This window comes from Podarcis cretensis, assembly GCF_951804945.1.
Source record: "Podarcis cretensis genome assembly, chromosome: 1".
In the NCBI taxonomy this organism is placed as follows: Eukaryota; Metazoa; Chordata; class Lepidosauria; order Squamata; family Lacertidae; genus Podarcis; species Podarcis cretensis.
The window spans coordinates 39,844,316-39,862,404 of NC_137170.1; the positions used below are offsets into that span (position 1 = coordinate 39,844,316).

Here is an 18,089-nt window from a genome sequence, read left to right on the forward strand (position 1 = left end):
ATCTGGTCCTAACCAATGTTGATGACCTGGTTAGTGGGGTAGAAGTGGAAGGATCATTAGGCGTGAGTGATCATGCTCTTCTGAAGTTTACTATACAGCGGAAAGGAGCAGCCAAGCATACTAGGACTCAATTTCTTGACTTTAAGAAAGCCGACTTCATAAAACTTAGGGAAGTGCTGGGTGAGAACCCATGGACAGTAATAATAAAAGGAAAGGGAGTTCATGATGGCTGGGAGTTTGTTAAGAGGGAGATAGTAAAAGCACAACTTCAGGCAATACTAATGAGACGGAAACATGGAAGGTGCCTAAAGAAGCCAGGGTGGCTATCTAAAGAACTTTTAACTGAGTTAAGATTAAAAAAGGATGTGTACAAAAAATGGAAAAGGGGGGAACCACCAAAGAGGAATTCAAACAAATAGCCAGCACGTGTAGACACAAAGTCAGAAAAGCTAAAGCACAGAATGAACTCAGGCTTGCTAGAGAGGTTAAAAGCAACAAAAAAGGCTTTTATGGGTATGTTTGTAGCAAAAGGAAGAACAAAGAAACAGTGGGGTCACTCAGAGGAGAAGCTGGTGAAATGCAAACAGGGGACACAGAAAGGGCTGAACTCCTCAATGCCTTCTTTGCCTCAGTCTTCTCCGATAAAGAAAACAATGCCCAACCTGAAGAATTTGGAGCAAATGATTCAGCAGAGGAAACACAGCTCAGAATAACTAAGGAGATAGTACAAGAATACTTGGCTAGTTTAGATGTATTCAAGTCTCCAGGGCCAGATGAACTGCATCCAAGAGTATTAAAAGAACTGGCAGATGTGATCTCAGAACCACTGGCAGTCATCTTTGAGAATTCCTGGAGAACAGGCGAAGTCCCAGCAGACTGGAGGAGGGCATATGTTGTCCCTATTTTCAAAAATGGGGAAAGAGAGGACCCAAATAATTACCGCCCAGTCAGTCTGACATCAATACCAGGGAAGATTCTGGAGCAGATCATTAAGCAAACAGTCTGTGAGCACCTAGAAAGGAATACTGTGATACCAATAGTCAGCATGGATTTCTGAAAAATAAGTCATGTCAGACTAACCTGATCTCGTTTTTTGACAGAATTACAAGCCTGGTAGATGAAGGGAACACAGTGGATGTAGCCTACCTTGATTTCAGCAAGGCATTTGACAAGGTGCCCCATGATATTCTTGTAAATAAGCTGGTAAAATGCGGTCTTGACTATGCGGTCTTGACTCAGTGGATTTGTAACTGGCTGACTGACCGAACCCAAAGGGTGCTCATCAATGGTTCCTCTTCATCCTGGAGAAGAGTGACTAGTGGGGTGCCACAGGGTTCTGTCTTGGGTCCGGTCTTACTCAACATCTTTATCAACGACTTGGATGATGGACTCAAGGGCATCCTGATCAAATTTGCAGATGACACCAAACTGGGAGGGGTAGCTAACACCCCAGAGGACAGGATCACACTTCAAAACGACCTTGACAGATTAGAGAACTGGGCCAAAACAAACAAGATGAATTTTAACAGGGAGAAATGTAAAGTATTGCACTTGGGCAAAAAAAAAAGAGAGGCACAAATACAAGATGGGTGACACCTGGCTTGAGAGCAGTACATGTGAAAAGGATCTAGGAGTCTTGGTTGACCACAAACTTGACATGAGCCAACAGTGTGACGCGGCAGCTAAAAAAGCCAATGCAATTCTGGGCTGCATCAATAGGAGTATAGCATCTAGATCAAGGGAAGTAATAGTGCCACTGTATTCTGCTCTGGTCAGACCTCACCTGGAGTACTGTGTCCAGTTCTGGGCACCACAGTTCAAGAAGGACACTGACAAACTGGAACGTGTCCAGAGGAGGGCAACCAAAATGGTCAAAGGCCTGGAAACGATGCCTTATGAGGAACGGCTAAGGGAGCTGGGCATGTTTAGCCTGGAGAAGAGGAGGTTAAGGGGTGATGTGTTAGCCATGTTCAAATATATAAAAGAATGTCACATAGAGGAGGGAGAAAGGTTGTTTTCTGCTGCTCCAGAGAAGCGGGCACGGAGCAATGGATCCAAACTACAAGAAAGAAGATTCCACCTAAACATGAGGAAGAACTTCCTGACAGTAAGAGCTGTTCGGCAGTGGAATTTGCTGCCAAGGAGTGTGGTGGAGTCTCCTTCTTTGGAGGTCTTTAAGCAGAGGCTTGACAACCATATGTCAGGAGTGCTCTGATGGTGTTTCCTGCTTGGCAGGGGGTTGGACTCGATGGCCCTTGTGGTCTCTTCCAACTCTATGATTCTATGATTCTAAAAACAGTAGATAAACTATTGAAAAGCATAAAGAAATAACCAGGCCTTTCACCACCTACTTTTGCTATTTTAATAGCACCCACAGTGGGGTGGAGAATTTCCTGGCCTGGTGCCAGACAGGAATAAGAACTGGGCTTTAAAAGCACCAATAACATTTTGTTTAAAATTGTAACTGCTCCAGACGTTTGCTTCAGCACATCCAAGCTTTACAGTTGTTTCTTTCAGGGTTTGGCGTAGGCTTGAGAAGGTAGGGGAGGGCAAGTTGTCAGAAGAGATTAGTGTTTTCCTTTGCTCTGTCTTGCCCAAAGAAAATAATTGATGGGTATTTGAAGGATTAAGAAATCAACCCAATTTATTATAAAAAAACTCTCTGATCATATTAACATAACAGAATTGGGTTTGCTGAGCAGTGCTTAAGCTTTCAATGCTTAGATTACGCTGAGCTTTACTGGGGGAGAAAATTTTCCAAATCTAGTGATTTAATGCAAAACAGATTGTCACTCCTGTCCTATATATTTTATTTACCCCGGGCTACTGCTTTTCAAATATTAGCATCAAATATTTATCTGTTCAAGTTTCAAAAGGAAAGCAAAAATACATAGACAGATTGAATTAATAGGAAGAAGCTGAGCTTCTTGTTCCACCAAACAGGATCACTCTGGAGGACAATGATGTCTTGAACGCTAAGTGCCACAAATTATATATATATATATATAATCAGCTTTTGGATGTCCACACAAAAGAAAACTGCCTGAAGAGCATATTTAGGTTGCAAGTCCCAGATCATGTTTATTTATAAAGCAATAAATATTCAAAGAAGCACAAATAAATTGCACGGGTGTGTGTAAACAAACTGTACAATAACTGAACCAAGTTCAGGAAGGATTACTGGAAAAAAAGACTTCAAGAAGCATGTTGTCATCCTGAGTGGGAGATGAGTGGAGGGGGAGGGCAGGGAGATGCTTAGAAGCACTTGCGGTGGACAATTGATGGGCCAGCCTCATCATACTCCTGTTTGCTGATCCACATCTGCTGGAAAGTTGAAAGAGATGCTAAGATGGAACCACCTATCCAGACAGAGTACTTCCTCTCAGGAGGGGCAATGATCTAAAGAGAGGGAAAGAAGTAAGGTTCTCAGTTTCCAGACAATATAACTGCTTGCATCATTGTTTCTGCTGTCCCATAAGACATCAACACACAACATGCATACACATTTTCAGATTTGGGTAAAGTTGAAATTACTCTGATTTTCAGTTTGGAACATGAAAGATGTGCTCACCTTGATTTTCATGGTGCTGGGAGCCAAAGCGGTAATTTCTTTCTGCATACGATCTGCAATACCAGGGTACATGGTAGTGCCACCTGACAGTACGTTGTTCGCATACAGATCTTTACGTATGTCAATGTCACACTTCATGATGCTGTTGTAAGTAGTTTCATGAATACCAGCAGATTCCATGCCTTGGAAAGAAAAGAAAATGTGTAGCTGTTGAATGATGAAGGTAGAGGAGATTTTATGAAATACTGTTCGTAAGCAGAAAGCTACAAAAGAGAACTGAAAATGCAAAAAGCCATTTTCTCATCAAGAATTTGCCATAAAATTGGGTAAAGTTTTTTTTAAAAAACCCTAATATCTGGGTTAATAAATAAGGTATGAAAGGAAAGGAAGCAGGTGGGATAGTTTTTAATAATAATAATGATAATAATAATAATAATAATAATAATAATAATAATAATAATAATAATAGTAATAATAATGGTTCAGAATGTGGCATAATGCCAGTTATACCACAGAAATCTAGCTTGTTCAGAACTTCACAGGTGTCACTGTGTGACATTTGGCTATATATATAGGGACTGTGGAAACACAATCACTGTGTTCACAGAAATGGTTGTTTATTGTGTTGCACTGATTCGTTTTTACATTTCTCGAGGCAACTTTAGCACACCAAAGCTTTAAAGCAACCTTCCAGGGAATGTTAAGATTGTTTGCATGAACAAAAAAAAAGTGCTGTATGAACCGTTTTTGTGTCAGCATGTTAGATGGATATGCACAGCACATGTCCTCATAAATTTATACACAGCACAGGTTTTTTTAATGACTGGGCTAATTTGATTTGACGTGATGCAGTGTAAGACTGATAGCCCACATGGTGAGAACTTCAAGGCACAGTAGGTTATGCTAGCAATTGCATTTGAAAGTGGAGAAATGCAGAGCCTGTATTTATGAAGGCGACAGATGAAGGTATGAGCAGGAGCTTAGCTGTGAGCATGGGGAGAAAATACATCAGAAGTAAGAATTTATGGGTTACGTTCCAATGTATTAGTTGACAGGTGGCTGCTTAAAGTGAACCGAAACTTGATCCTTAACGAAACGGCAGCTGACGGGCAGCTGCATTTAAACACACAAAACTTACACTATAAACACTTGCTGCATCCATCAGATTTATTTGGCAGAACTAGGGGAGATTACTATCTCAATCAAATCAAAGGTTGGTTTTAGGGAAGAGGAATCTACCCTAGCCTTTCTGGAGCTTCAAGTTATCTTTGGAGCATTTACAGGGTGCAGTTCTCAGGCACTGCTCTAGTAGATCAATGGATTTTATGCGGAGTTGTCCCTACAAACTCTATTGAAGTTGAAGGAGGTAAAACCTCTGCAACACGGGGTGCATCATGTCCTTTGTCTAAGGTATATACCGTAAACCCTCAGAACTATGGCTCAAATAAAACTCACAAATGCAGTCAATCAAAACCACAATGCCAAGCTCCTAACACACAGTCTTTCCTCAAGCATATCACTTTCCTTTATTTGAAACTCGTCACTTGGATGTTACTAACATACTGGATCTGGCATAATCTGGAGTGCCATTCTATATTTAATAAATCGTTGTTGTTGTTGCTGCTGCTGCTGCTGCTGCTGCTGCTGCTGGGCACTGGAAGGGTCAACAATAAATTAGCCGTGGATACAAGTTTCTGCAAGGCCAGAAGACCTGCTCTTTATTGCATTCAAGAAAAAATTATATTTGAGGAGTATTTATTGTGATTATATTCTTTTTTTGAACATCGCAATGTGATTGGCACAGGCCAACCACTCTGGTCTTTAAAGTAAATGATGTTGTGCCTTTGACATTCATGCCTGCGACACAGGCACATCTAATAGTCCATGGCAATAGACATTCGGCACATAAAAGTAGAGAGCTAGTCAGATATGTAGATATTCCTAATGGATGTCTCCTCACCCTCCCCAACACCCCTAGTGTAATTAGTCATTTTGCTGATGGAGAGAAGCCTCACATGGTTGGATAATTTAATTAACTGAGAAGAATAACCAAGAGGATAAAGTTATTAGGCCTCAGACGCACATGTTTGTTGGACTAGATGCAGTAATTCTTCAGGATACACATGTCTCCTCCTCCCCCCAAAAAAGAGCAAACTCAACAAATGAGGATTTTTGCTGTGTGGTGAGAACGTGTGCCCAAAAAAGGAATGCAGCAGCAGCAGCTGATAGCCAGTTCCAATGCTACATTTACTCCTTTAGTGCCACAGTTTGCTAGACACTGTCTAAACAAAGCAGTCCATCTCCTTAGACTTTGTTATCACCTGCTAAATACAATAAAGCCCCCCTAAACTGGTCCTTGGTCATCAACAAGGCTCACAGTGGGGATGGGATGCCATTCCACACAGACATAACTATACGGTGGAGCTAATGTGGTGAAGTGGTTTTTGTCAGACTAGGACCTGGAAAACCAGGGTTCAAATCCACACTCGGTCATGAAAGCTCACTGGGTGACCCTTGGGCGAGTCATTGTCTCTCAGCCTAAACTACCACAAAGGGTTGTTTTGAGGATAAAATGGAGAAGGGCAAAACCATGTATACTGCCATCTTGATTGAGTACCTTGGAATAGGGGTGGACTTTGGTAATATGGTGCCCTGAGTAAGGTCAGAATTTGGCGCCCCCCACCCCAATACTACTTATTTTCACAATAATTCCTTTTGGTACAGAAATCCTCCTTTTAAGGAAGATACCATTTATTTATTATGTAGAAGAGCAAGTCTATGGATAGTCAAGAGCAGGTGCCTATTATTTTTTGCGGCTATAAAGTATGTGTTGCATGTAACTTGTATATTATATACAGTGGTACCTCTGATTACAAACTTAATTCGTTCTGGAGGTCAGTTCTTAACCTGAAACCGTTCTTAACCTGAGGTGCCACTTTAACCTCCCACTGCCATCGCGCTGCCGCCACGCAATTTCTGCTCCTATCCTGAGGTAAAGTTCTTAACCTGAGGTACTACTTCCGGGTTAGCAGAGTCTGTAACCTGAAGTGTTTGTAACCTAAGGTAGCACTGTAGATAGTGCACTAGTTGTTCTATAAGTGTGATATGCCATGTAATCAGTGAGATGCTTTCTTCCTTAACTGATCTTGTTGGGGGGGGCCAGTTTGTTACCAGAAGTTTTAGTTCTATGATTGAATCTGGCCTAACCATCCCACTACCTTCCCCACCCCCCAATCACCACACACACTTCCTTCCGTCAGGCACTTGTCAGTAGTAATGATCCTGAAATTTGTGAGGGATTCTGTAACAAAGATGAGGTTTGCATGTGGCATGCTTCAGGACACTTACCAATGAAAGATGGTTGGAAGAGAGTTTCTGGGCAGCGGAAACGCTCGTTCCCAATTGTGATGACCTGGCCATCAGGCAACTCGTAGCTCTTCTCTAGAGAAGAGGAGGAGGCTGCAGTAGCCATTTCATTCTCAAAGTCCAGAGCAACGTAGCACAACTTCTCCTTAATGTCACGGACAATCTCACGTTCAGCTGTAAAGGCAAAACCAGAAATTAATGGCAGAGAAGAGGAGATAAAGGCCAAGGAAAGGCAAGTGGGAACCAAGGTGAATGAAAATATATGGGGGAAAGAAACCATCCCTTTCTCTGAGATGTTCCCTGCACTCAAACAGGAGTATAGAGATCTGTCACATCCTGGAGGTGCCTACAGCATCACTCAATAAACTAGACGGGTTGAAGAATTGTAGGAGAAGCAGGATTTGCACAAAAGCAAAGTCTTGCAGGGTAAGAGGAGAAAATGGTAGTGGGTGTGGCCCATGTGGAATCAGGCAAGAAGCACAGCTCCAGTCAGAGGATTAAAAGATTTTTTAAAAAAATCCATTTTATGTGACTTCGGCTATCATTGAATTTAATTCTTCTGAGTTGCTATTTTCAAGTCTTCTAAAAGTGGTATGTGTTAGTGTAGAATGTAGCAGAACTCATGTTTTAAAAGAAAGTTAAGCAGAATATTTTTGCATTAAATGTGCACATTTTATAATCAACATGTTTGGGGAGGGTTTTATAATAAGAGGAATTAGTTCACAGAAATACCTTTTAATTGTGGTGACAATGTAGGCAATGTATGTAGTTTGTTCAACATTTTGTTGCTGTGCTTGTGTGTATATATAGTCAAAAACTTCATGGACAGACAGAAATATATATTAAAACAAACCTTTGCTCCCCCCCAACCAGCATTTCCAAGTGAGCCTGAATTGTGCTTACCAGTTGTCACAAAGGAATAACCACGTTCCGTTAGAATCTTCATGAGGTAGTCGGTCAGATCCCTGCCTGCCAGATCCAGGCGCATGATGGCATGAGGGAGAGCATAACCTTCATAGATTGGGACATTGTGCGTAACACCATCCCCAGAATCAAGGACAATACCTGTGAGATAGTAATGGCCAAGATCAGATAAGCCTCTACGCAAACAAACCTATAGCGATGTTTTCAGGAGTGATGGGGCCTTTCAACAAGCAATTTAGCAGGTCAGAAGAATTTGTATGCAAATAAAGACTCAAGTGGTATAACAAAAATGACTGAGGAGGGAGAGCTTTCTTATTTCAAATAGTTCTCATCATCATTCCACAGACCATAATATCCAAGGCAAAGACTTCCTGAAATTCATCTTCAGCTTACCTTTTCAACCAGTAATGGTACTGTCTTCCATTACAACTATGGTAAGATATATATATATATTAATACTGAGAGTATTTACTACAGATTGTTTTTCCCCCAGCATGGCGTGCCCATGCTGTATTCACAAAATGGTGTCATTTATCCCACAAAGCTGCTATAACATATAAAGGGCCAATAGCACCTGATCATCATCCTTCATCTTGGCTAGACAATGACCAGGTGAGAAGGAATCACATGACTGGCCTGCCTATAGAGTAGGAGAGCCTTCTCTAAAGTGGTAACCCCTTTATGGAATCATCTTCCCTTCTTTGTGTTTGTTTTGGCACCCGCTGAAGACCTTTCTCTTCACCCAGGCCAGGCTTTTTAAATAACTTAATCTGGGGCTGAGTCTCTGTTTCTTAAAATCTGTTTTTAATTTTGGGAGTTTTGTTGTACTTATGTTGTTTGTTGTTGTTTTCCTTTTCAATGGCTTTATGTTTTATTTTGCATTTCAGTTGGCATTTTTTACTTGCATATTGTGAGCCATACAGATAATTTCATATTATGGGGTGACATTCAAATAAATTAGAGAAATCATAAAGAAAAAATGGGAAGGCGCCAACTGCAGGAAAAGAAGGGAGGAACTTCCCAGGTGCTCCTAAATATGTTTATTGGGCCCTTTGGTCTCCAGCTTGGTTGGTCTCCAAGATGGCGCCAGGCCCTATAGGATCTGGAATACATATACTGATGCCATAATGTTTACAGGGCTAAACCTGTGGGCTATTACCATGCCTGCAAAGGAAGAAAAAGTTGGGGGCTCTAATGTGCAATAGAGACTGAGCATTATTGTAGGAACTACAGCTTTTTGAGAATCTAGCTCAGGGTTGGGGAAGCTATGGCAACTCCAGATGTTGCTGCAGTTACAACTCCCATCATCCCTGATTACTGCCTGGTGTTGGTTGGGGCTGATCCTAGTTGTGCTCCAACTTCTGTGGAGTCGCTTGTTCCCCATCCCTGATCCAAATTTAATGCAGAATACAAGGAGGGAGTGAACTTGGTTGACTTAGGTGTAGAGAGACTGCTAAGCCAAACAACCAGTTGCTTTTTACCTGTAGTACGTCCAGAAGCATAAAGGGATAGAACAGCTTGGATGGCCACATACATGGCAGGCACATTGAAGGTCTCAAACATGATTTGGGTCATCTTTTCACGGTTGGCCTTGGGGTTCAGAGGAGCCTCAGTGAGCAGGGTGGGATGTTCTTCAGGGGCAACACGCAGCTCATTATAGAAAGTATGGTGCCAGATTTTTTCCATGTCATCCCAGTTAGTGATAATGCCATGTTCAATGGGATATTTCAAGGTCAAGATACCCCTCTTGCTCTGAGCTTCATCACCCACATAGGAGTCTTTCTGGCCCATACCAACCATGACACCCTAGAGGGCAGGAGAGACAAGAAAACAATACCAGGCATTGTGAGACAGTGTAGCATAAAGGACAAAATGATTGACTTCAGTGTGAGACAAGCAGAGGAAACTTGATGAAAGATGGTGTCAACAATTCATCATTTAATTCATGTTATTAAAAGGTCATTTTCTTCTTTCACTTGGTTATGAAACAGGTATAAAATGTGGGTGAATGAAAGCTAATATATAAAATGCATTTGCATCACCTGCCATTTAGTAGTAGTTTACTAGTTTGTTCCAGGACTAACTGCCATAGTAAAAAACAACAACTTCTCTAGTCTCCTCACTGGCAGCACAACGTGGACATTACTCCTGTACAATATTTCCACGTACTTCCCAAGATAAAGTAATTGATAGTTGGTTACTGTTGAAGTAAACTACTGCTGTTTGGCAAATGCAGCCTCAGAAATTTAAGAAACAGTGTTAAAGCATTTTGAAGTTATACTGATGGCATGCTTCAAGTTCTTTCACTTGAACTGGATAGCTGGGTCTGGGTCATGCCTGTTTTTCATTGCATCCATGAACCTGAATGGGCCAACATAGTTCAACACATCACATTTATTAGCAAATACATCCAATGTTATGTTCCAGAAATCATGACAAGTTAAAATTTAACCTTTCTATGGTTATGGGGAAAGTGGGTTTTTTTTAAGAAAGTGGGTAGCCCTTCAGAGGATGATGGACTACAACTCCCATCATCCCCATTCAGCATGGCCAGTAGCCAGGGATGATGGGATCTGTAGTTCAACAACGTTGGGTGAGTATGGAATAAGTATTGGCACTGCTACTACTTATTTGAGGAGACCCAAAAGTCATGTATTTATCATAGGTATGAGTTTGTTGCCAATCAACATACAAAACTTTAAAACTATTTTTCAACGGAAAGTGAATAAGAGAAAGTAACAGCCTGGGAGGTAACGCAAAAAGGAAAGTAAGCAAAGGAATAAGATACAAGTGAGAAGTAAATACAGGAGAGAAAAGGAGAGAAATGGAGCAGAGGATTAAAAGCAAAAGAAGCAATAGAATGGAAGTTTAAGGGGCCATGGAGTAGTAAGAGGACTTGGACATTATTGTTCAAGTCTCTGGGTGATATGGAAAAAGTCACTACAGTATTTCTGATTGTAGTCCATCTCACAAGTCTGTTGTGAGATATGGAATAACCCCATTGACATTGACCTAAATTCCTTGGAAGGTGATTGGAATGCAAGTGAGGAAAATAGGATTATAGAAGCAGGGCATGCAAAGTTGCTTTGCAGCTGCAAACTACTGGGAGAGAAGGTTACTATTAATGAGCATTTATATAAGGTGCCAACTGTACATTGTAGGTCCTGCAACATGCGGCACTGTGGAAGTGGCATTGTGCCAGGCGGGAAGGTTTAGTTATGCGCAGCAACTATGTACAAGACAGGAACGGGGAAGACCGATTTATATTAGTTTTCAAATCACTTCCAGTTTAAAAAGTTGGAACTCGCCAATGGGGAAGAGGAATAGAAGATCAAAGCAAAAGGGGGGGCAAGGAACTGAAGTGTTACTAGCAAGTAAATGAAGACGGAGAGGGGATTGGAATGTCAAAAACTGGAACATGAATTCAATCAATCTATTGCGGTCAATGACCAAGTACTGTAGAAAACGAGTTTGAGGAGCGTTGTGTCTCTTTATGCCCAATGCTACAAGTTTATGATTTGTGGGAGGCACACAAACTGATCAGCCAAACAGATAAAGAAGAGAAAAGTTTGCGGCAAGGGGAGGGGGAGATTCACTGCAGCAGGCTGAAGAAGAGAAAGTTAGAGAAGAGAGGATTGCTGAGGGAGAGGAAAATCTGGAGAGGGAAAGATCGGAGTATACAGTGGAGCTAGGACGGGTTTTAAAGGAAAAGGGGAAAAGGACGCGTGTTCGCGTACACTGCACTTGTATGCATTAGTTTGACAGTCCCCCGGGCTAGTCAAAGGAAAAGACTGGTCTCTCCTTGTTCTTGGGTGTCGTCGGGGGTGGAAAGTTTACCTGGTGCCTGGGGCGGCCGACGATGGAAGGGAAGACGGCGCGAGGGGCATCGTCTCCGGCGAAGCCTGCCTTGACCAAGCCCGATCCATTGTCGCACACCAGGGCGGTGGTCTCCTCGTCGTCACACATCTCGGGAAGGAATCAGGGAGCTGAAAGACACAAGATCGGCAAGTAGGGCGCGTCGTCGGGGCCGGTGGCCAGACCGAAAGCGGCGGCGGCGCTAAGCAGAGAGCCCCCGAGGCTGGGTCACTTCGCCCCTCCCGATCTCAAAAGACCCTTCACGTCTAAGCACGAAGAGACAAAACAAACAACAACAAAACTCCAGCCAACAGAGTTCCCCGCTCGGGCCGGTTCCAGGCTCCAGGCAACGGGCTCCCTTCCCCACATGCCACCCATGATATTCATTGGCTGCGCTCCTCTAATTCATCCGGCGGGGCTCCAGTTACAACAGGTCAGAATGCCTTCGCGCCACGGGAGACACGACTGTCGTTGGCGCGGTCTACACATTGCTTAAGCAGGTGTCGTGTTTGGATCGCTTTAGGGAGTTAGCCCCTCTCGAATTCAACACCGCCCGCCTCAAGCAATTTGTGGATCGCAGCGCTCTCCTATTTTCTTGTATTGACCTGTCTCCAAACTCGGGACCCTCATATTTTTGACTGAACGCAAATTTGGAATCCCCGTAAGGTTTTTTTGGAGGGGTGTCAGTACTTTCAAAAGTCGTTATTTCTTGGGATTCCCCTCCCCGCAACTGTAAAAGTGGAGAGGGTGAAATGTAAAGTTAGAAATAGCGCTAATGTGGCGGCTAAGAGAGCAAACACAACATTTCTTTGTTCTGTCTCGGGCAGCGTGCTGCAAGCAAAACAAAACCATTTCCCGAGGGAGACCAAATAGCTCAATCCAACACAGTTAACTCTGAGGGTAGTTGAACTTAAACCTGTTACTCTCTAGCTATCTCTTCCGTGCGCGCAAGACGCGCAGCGCAGCCCAAAGGCGATCCACAATCCGGATGGGAAGAGTAAATTTAAACCGCTCTTGCCTGGCGCTTCATTGGCTGAAACAGCGCGATCCTAACCGTAAGTAAGTCCTATTGAATGGGGCTTACCCCCAGGTAAAGCGGGGCTAGGATCGCAGCGCGAGGCTGCAAGTGCGCACAGCCCCATCGAACAAAGTGTGGCTTGTTTCCAAAGGTAGATCTGTGCGCAGGGTTGCGCAGCGGATCCAATTCAATGCTTCGTAGCCCACCCAACCTCTCTGGATCGCACAAGTGGCGCAAACACACGTCCCGTCGAAGGCAACCGAGGTGCTTGGCAGGGAGGCTGCCCTGAGGATGCCAAGCGCGGCTCCTGCCTTGCCGCATCCAGGCTTAGACGGCCGGGCTTGGTCAGCTGCGCTACTCACCAGCTCAACACTTAAAACTGCGCGGGGGTCCTGAGCACCAGGCTGGGTCCCGACTCGCAGGGAGCGCCACCCATTTATACTCGGCGGAGTGGCGGTGTCACTCTCCGGCTCCTGAGGGACCGGCCAGGCACCTTGTCCTTATTTGGTCGCCTTCACGCCATTGAGGAGCAGCGAGGCCATTAATGGAGTAGGGAAGGCAAAAGTCACAGCCCGGGCGAAACACTCGGGGCCCCACAGCCCATGTAAGGTAAGCCGAGGGGGTTTGTAGTCCAGCTGCTAAGGGGGATGGCCAAATAGGGAACCCTTCTGAAGGGGAGGGGGGCGAGTCTGTGTGTATGTGTGTATGTGGGTGGGGGGGTGGGGGGGAAGACTCATGCCAACCCACTTCTGGAGGCAAGTTAAAACACATATGCCTCCTCAATGAATGGAAATGGCTTTCTCCATCTTGGTGCGCTTAAAGAATCTCAAAGCTGTGGAAAGATCAATGAATTAAGCTCTCGCTGCCACAGTGTCTGGCATGTGTCACTGCAGGGGGTGGGGGTGTCGGCAACTAGACAGGGGAGGGAGAAGCTTTCAAAGGGCAGGGATGGATTCCTTCAGCAAGATACGAGGAGCTTCCCCTCCCCCAGCCCAGGCCCCATTGCCTTCTGTGTGGGTTCCGACACCACAGCATCATCTCTCCCCCCCACCCCGATATTTGTCCCCACTGCACAACCCCACCCCATAAGGGGTTGTTAATCTATAACATTCCTTAAGCAGAAAGGAGGTTTCACCAAAATCAATTTCTGCACTTGGGGTGATCAGCCGGCGAGAGAATGTTTCAAACTGTCTATTGGACTGTTTGCACTGTTTTCAGAATGCTTTGGGAAAAGTTTTATTATTTATGTTTTTGCTGCCTTGCCTTCCTTTGTAAGGAAGGGTGGGGTAGAAATTGAATAAATACCTATAAGGAATGAATAAATGGGTTCTGCAGCTGAATGCTTTCAGTGCTTCCATTTCTCTGAGATCATTCCTTTCCGTTCCCACTCTACTTTCTGTCATTGTCCCCAGCCAGCCCCCAAACAGCCAACCAGTACCCCATGCAGGGCTGTCTTAAGCATATGCAGTGCCAGGGTGCAAAGATCTGCCCAGTCACCACCACCACCACCCCAGGTTGCCCAGTCCTAGGCGTGCAAGAGCATGGAGTTGGCTGGCTGCCTCAGCGTCTCTCTGGCTCGGTTGCCCCTGAATTTGCAGCGCAGAGCCGCCCACAGCAGAAGAGCATGACGTGACACTTCAGCCGACGGATGGGCTCTTCCCCGGACTTAATTCTTGGGCCCTGGACTCTTGGCCTGGTGCCCCTGAGAGCCCGGCACCCGGGTGCCCCGCACCCCTAGTGCCTATGGGTAAGACGGCCCTGATCCCATGGCCACTTAGCAAGGTTTGTTCCCATTGGGCTGTTTTCAGGGTTCCCTCTCCCTTTGGGTTCCCCCCCAAAAAAGCACTTTTATTTGTACATTTGCAAACTTTGGGGATTCCCCCAGCCCTGCTAGCTACATGAGGAATGGCCCTCACATCCTGAACATTTGAAACATATTGACTCATTAACAAAATGTTAAAAAAGTGCAATTGAGTATTTTATTTTGATTTTGTATTGTAAACTGTCCTGTGATCCTTGGATGAAGGGTGGTATTGAAATTCTATGAATAAAAAAGTAAATAAAAAGTGATGAATCACAAGTGGCTGAAATGCAGGTGAGTTATTTCCACGACCATCTGTGTTCCATTGCTATTCAATATTTTCATGTCAGTGAGACATTTCACCTCATGGTGCTGGGCATTCCTAGAATTGTGGCAATGACCCACCCAGTGAAGGGATTTTGTGACATCATGCAGTGGCCATTAGAGCCAATGGTAAGTACATATTTGAGAGCTGATGTAGAGCCATGGCTTTTTAGTGCATGGTTCATTGGTTGAAAAGCCCCTGCTTTAAACTTTAGGTCAGCCACAGATCCAGAGGCTGGCTATGTGCAAACTAGGATGTCTCAAATCCAGGTCTGTAATTGGGGAGTGATCATCATATCGCTTTACCTTGTTATAAAGTTGATGAGGATGATGATTCGGGTGGTTAATGGAGTAAAAGGCTTCACTGGCTTCTTATCTAGACCAATTTCCTATTCAGCGATCACATCCATACAGGAAGCTGCATGTAGTTTGTCAAAGGGGACAAATGAAAGCATGAATTGATAACGTTAACTGAAAGTTTTGTCATGCCAGAGCAGAGTTCCATACAGGAAATTCTGTCTTATGTGCAGCAGCTCTTGGAGTTAAGAAGTCCATAATCTAAGCAACAAGCTCATTCATCATAACTTCGCAATGTGTACAAGGAATTCATGAGGAAGGGAGAACAGAACTGTTTCACTAGCTTGGTCCACAATGTCATGCGCTCCTTGGTGCTGCCTCTGACCTTCATGCACAGAGTGAAAGATCTGAAAAGTGGTGTGGACATAGGTGATTTTTTCCAGACCTGTGAAAAGGTCATCAGGGTGGCATATGATGTCAGAGGTGGTGCCAGTAGCATGGCCAGAGTCCCCTCTTATCCATCTGCTTATTATGCACACAGAGAGAAGGTCTCATAATGTATTTGGACTGAGTCCCTTGGGGACAGAAGTGTCCACATTTGGAGAAACTGCTGTAAGCTGCTCTGAACCCAGGGGACAGAACAGGAGATACATCTAATAAATTTAAAAAAATGTATTGCTAGATTTCAGAAATTTACACAGGTCGTTTTCAACAGTACCATCCACATCAAATAACTTTTCATGGGGTTCTTTTAAAAAGAAAGAAAGAAAGAAAGAAAGAAAGAAAGAAAGAAAGAAAGAAAGAAAGAAACTGTGTTTTGGAATTCACCAATTTCTTTCTTTTTCCTCTTTCTTTCATAGCCAGCTCTTATGCAGTAACAGCAGGTGCGCAGGCTGATTACTGAGACTGTCATGAAAAAGTACCTAACTAAGAGAGAAAGCAGCATATGTTTCTGACACAGAGTGCACTAGAAGTGTCTTTAAGCTTTGATAAACATGGGAAGAAAAATGCTTGCCTCCTGTAATTTGGCAAATAGGCAAGATGTGTGTGGCGGGGGCATGTTTCTGATGGATTGCATTAGCACATGTTCATTTAACCTTCCAGTTTTTGTCCTTTTTTGAGCACGTTTGATTGTTACTGCATAGTAATGCACACAAGGAAGATGAAACAACTTGAACCACAAACAAACAAACAAACAAACCAAAAAGCGAGCTCTGGTATTAATGAAATGTGGCAGTTGCTTCCCTGCTCAGTTGTTGAAACATCTAGATTCATAATTTGCTCCAGCGGTGGAATCTCAAAGATTCATCCCAACAATTTAAGGATTTTTTGTTGTTCTTTAGTTAAAAATAGAAAGACCGGAGAGGCAGTTGTTGAGTGGGCTTCGCTTGGTATGCAATGGCCCAGATTGTCAATGTGTATCCTAGAGGAACTTCATTATATGGCAGAGTACAATGTCCTTTGGGAACTCAGACTTTAAATTATCCAGACATGTGCATGTCTATGTGAGATATTTGGAAAGCAAGCATCAGGAAGGGGGAGAGGAGGACTCTGCTAGCTACTTCTAATTAAAGGTGTATGCCACAATGCACTTGTATTTTGCTGTTTTATCAGCATTTCCTGCACAAAAATCTGATGTACACAACACACCAGATGTTGCGGTATGTGCTGTCATAAAAGAAATTACAAAACTTGCACCTTTTTCAGATTATTTTCTCTGAAATACAATCTTACTTAACAACATTGTTTTTGGGGTATTGTAACCAAATAGAGGAATTAGGTGTTTTTTGACCTTATAACAGATGAAACACTGGGTGTGTAAATAGTCAGTGAGGAATTTAGCTCAGGATGCTAATCCTCCTTTGGTTTTCTCCTCAGCCTATCCTCAGTGTTGGAGCTAATAACAATTTGCAAAGTATTAGAGAAGTTGTAACAAAAACCCAAGCACACTGGCTCCTCCTCAAAACAGAATTGTATGGAGAAATGTTTTCAGTCTCTAGAAATATATAGATACCAAACTTCCTCTCACCCCAAGAGAATATAAGCAATGGAGCCTTTCCACAGCACACAAAGGCATTTCTGTGGGTGTGTTATGGATGGAGATGGTGAATTTGAACTTCTAAAGCCATCACAGTGTATAGCTTTGAAACTGACAAATCAGTGAGTTTTAGTCTGTCCACGCTTAATTTGCTTTACTGAAAGGACAGCAGAAATCAAAACTATCCATTTATTACCTTCAAAACCTTGGAAGTATCCACTTATTGAAACATTCATTATAAAAGCTCTGTGGAGTAGAATGGTAAGTTAATGTGTGTAAATAAAAAAATGGCATCTGCCCCATTACAGCCTTTCCCAAAGGACCCAAATAAAACTCATTCCTATGGCCAAAATCCTACTGCTTCCTGCCTGAAAGTGATGTTACAGTGGCTGGTGAACAGGAAACAAACAAAAACATTACTTGAGAGTTATATAATGTTGGGATCAAAAAGACACTGGAAGAGTCAGGTTTTTCAACTATGTTGTTGCATAGTTCCTCTCACACAACAGGGCTTTCCCCCCTTTCCTCTCCTTACCACGCCCAGGGCCCCCCTAAATTTGCTCTAGAGGGTTGGGAAAAACCCAGAAAATGTTTAGGGGGCATGCAAGGGGAGGAGAAAGTCCTGTCGTGCAAGCAGATCTTGTTCCCCTCAAGCATACCCCATTTAGCGCTACGTTGAATTCCACCCTTTGTTTTCAAAAATACCAGATCAGCTCTTGCCAATTCAGCACAGAAGAAGTTAACCTGATCATAAGGAGGTGAATGATTAGAGATTGGAATGGCCTGGAACATCTCCCAAAAGAGCTGCTAGGCATTTGTAACTAAAGTGTACAACTAATGTACAGCTTCCCTTCTTCCTGTGAGTTCTGAAGTGACAGATATCCACAAAGACAGC

General features: G+C 43.5%; 1 protein-coding gene across 1 annotated transcript; it reads right to left on the reverse strand.

Moving 5' to 3' along the window:
- Positions 1-3,055: 3,055 nt before the first annotated feature.
- Positions 3,056-13,235, reverse strand: ACTC1 (actin alpha cardiac muscle 1). Its single transcript, XM_079955101.1, has 7 exons — positions 13,097-13,235; positions 11,699-11,847; positions 9,343-9,667; positions 7,841-8,002; positions 6,920-7,111; positions 3,572-3,753; positions 3,056-3,399 (listed from the first exon to the last, which is right to left on the reverse strand). Exons 2-7 carry the CDS (start codon positions 11,825-11,827, stop codon positions 3,256-3,258), a joined length of 1,134 nt encoding a protein of 377 aa, XP_079811227.1. The 5' UTR covers positions 11,828-11,847; positions 13,097-13,235; the 3' UTR covers positions 3,056-3,255.
- Positions 13,236-18,089: the final 4,854 nt, after the last annotated feature.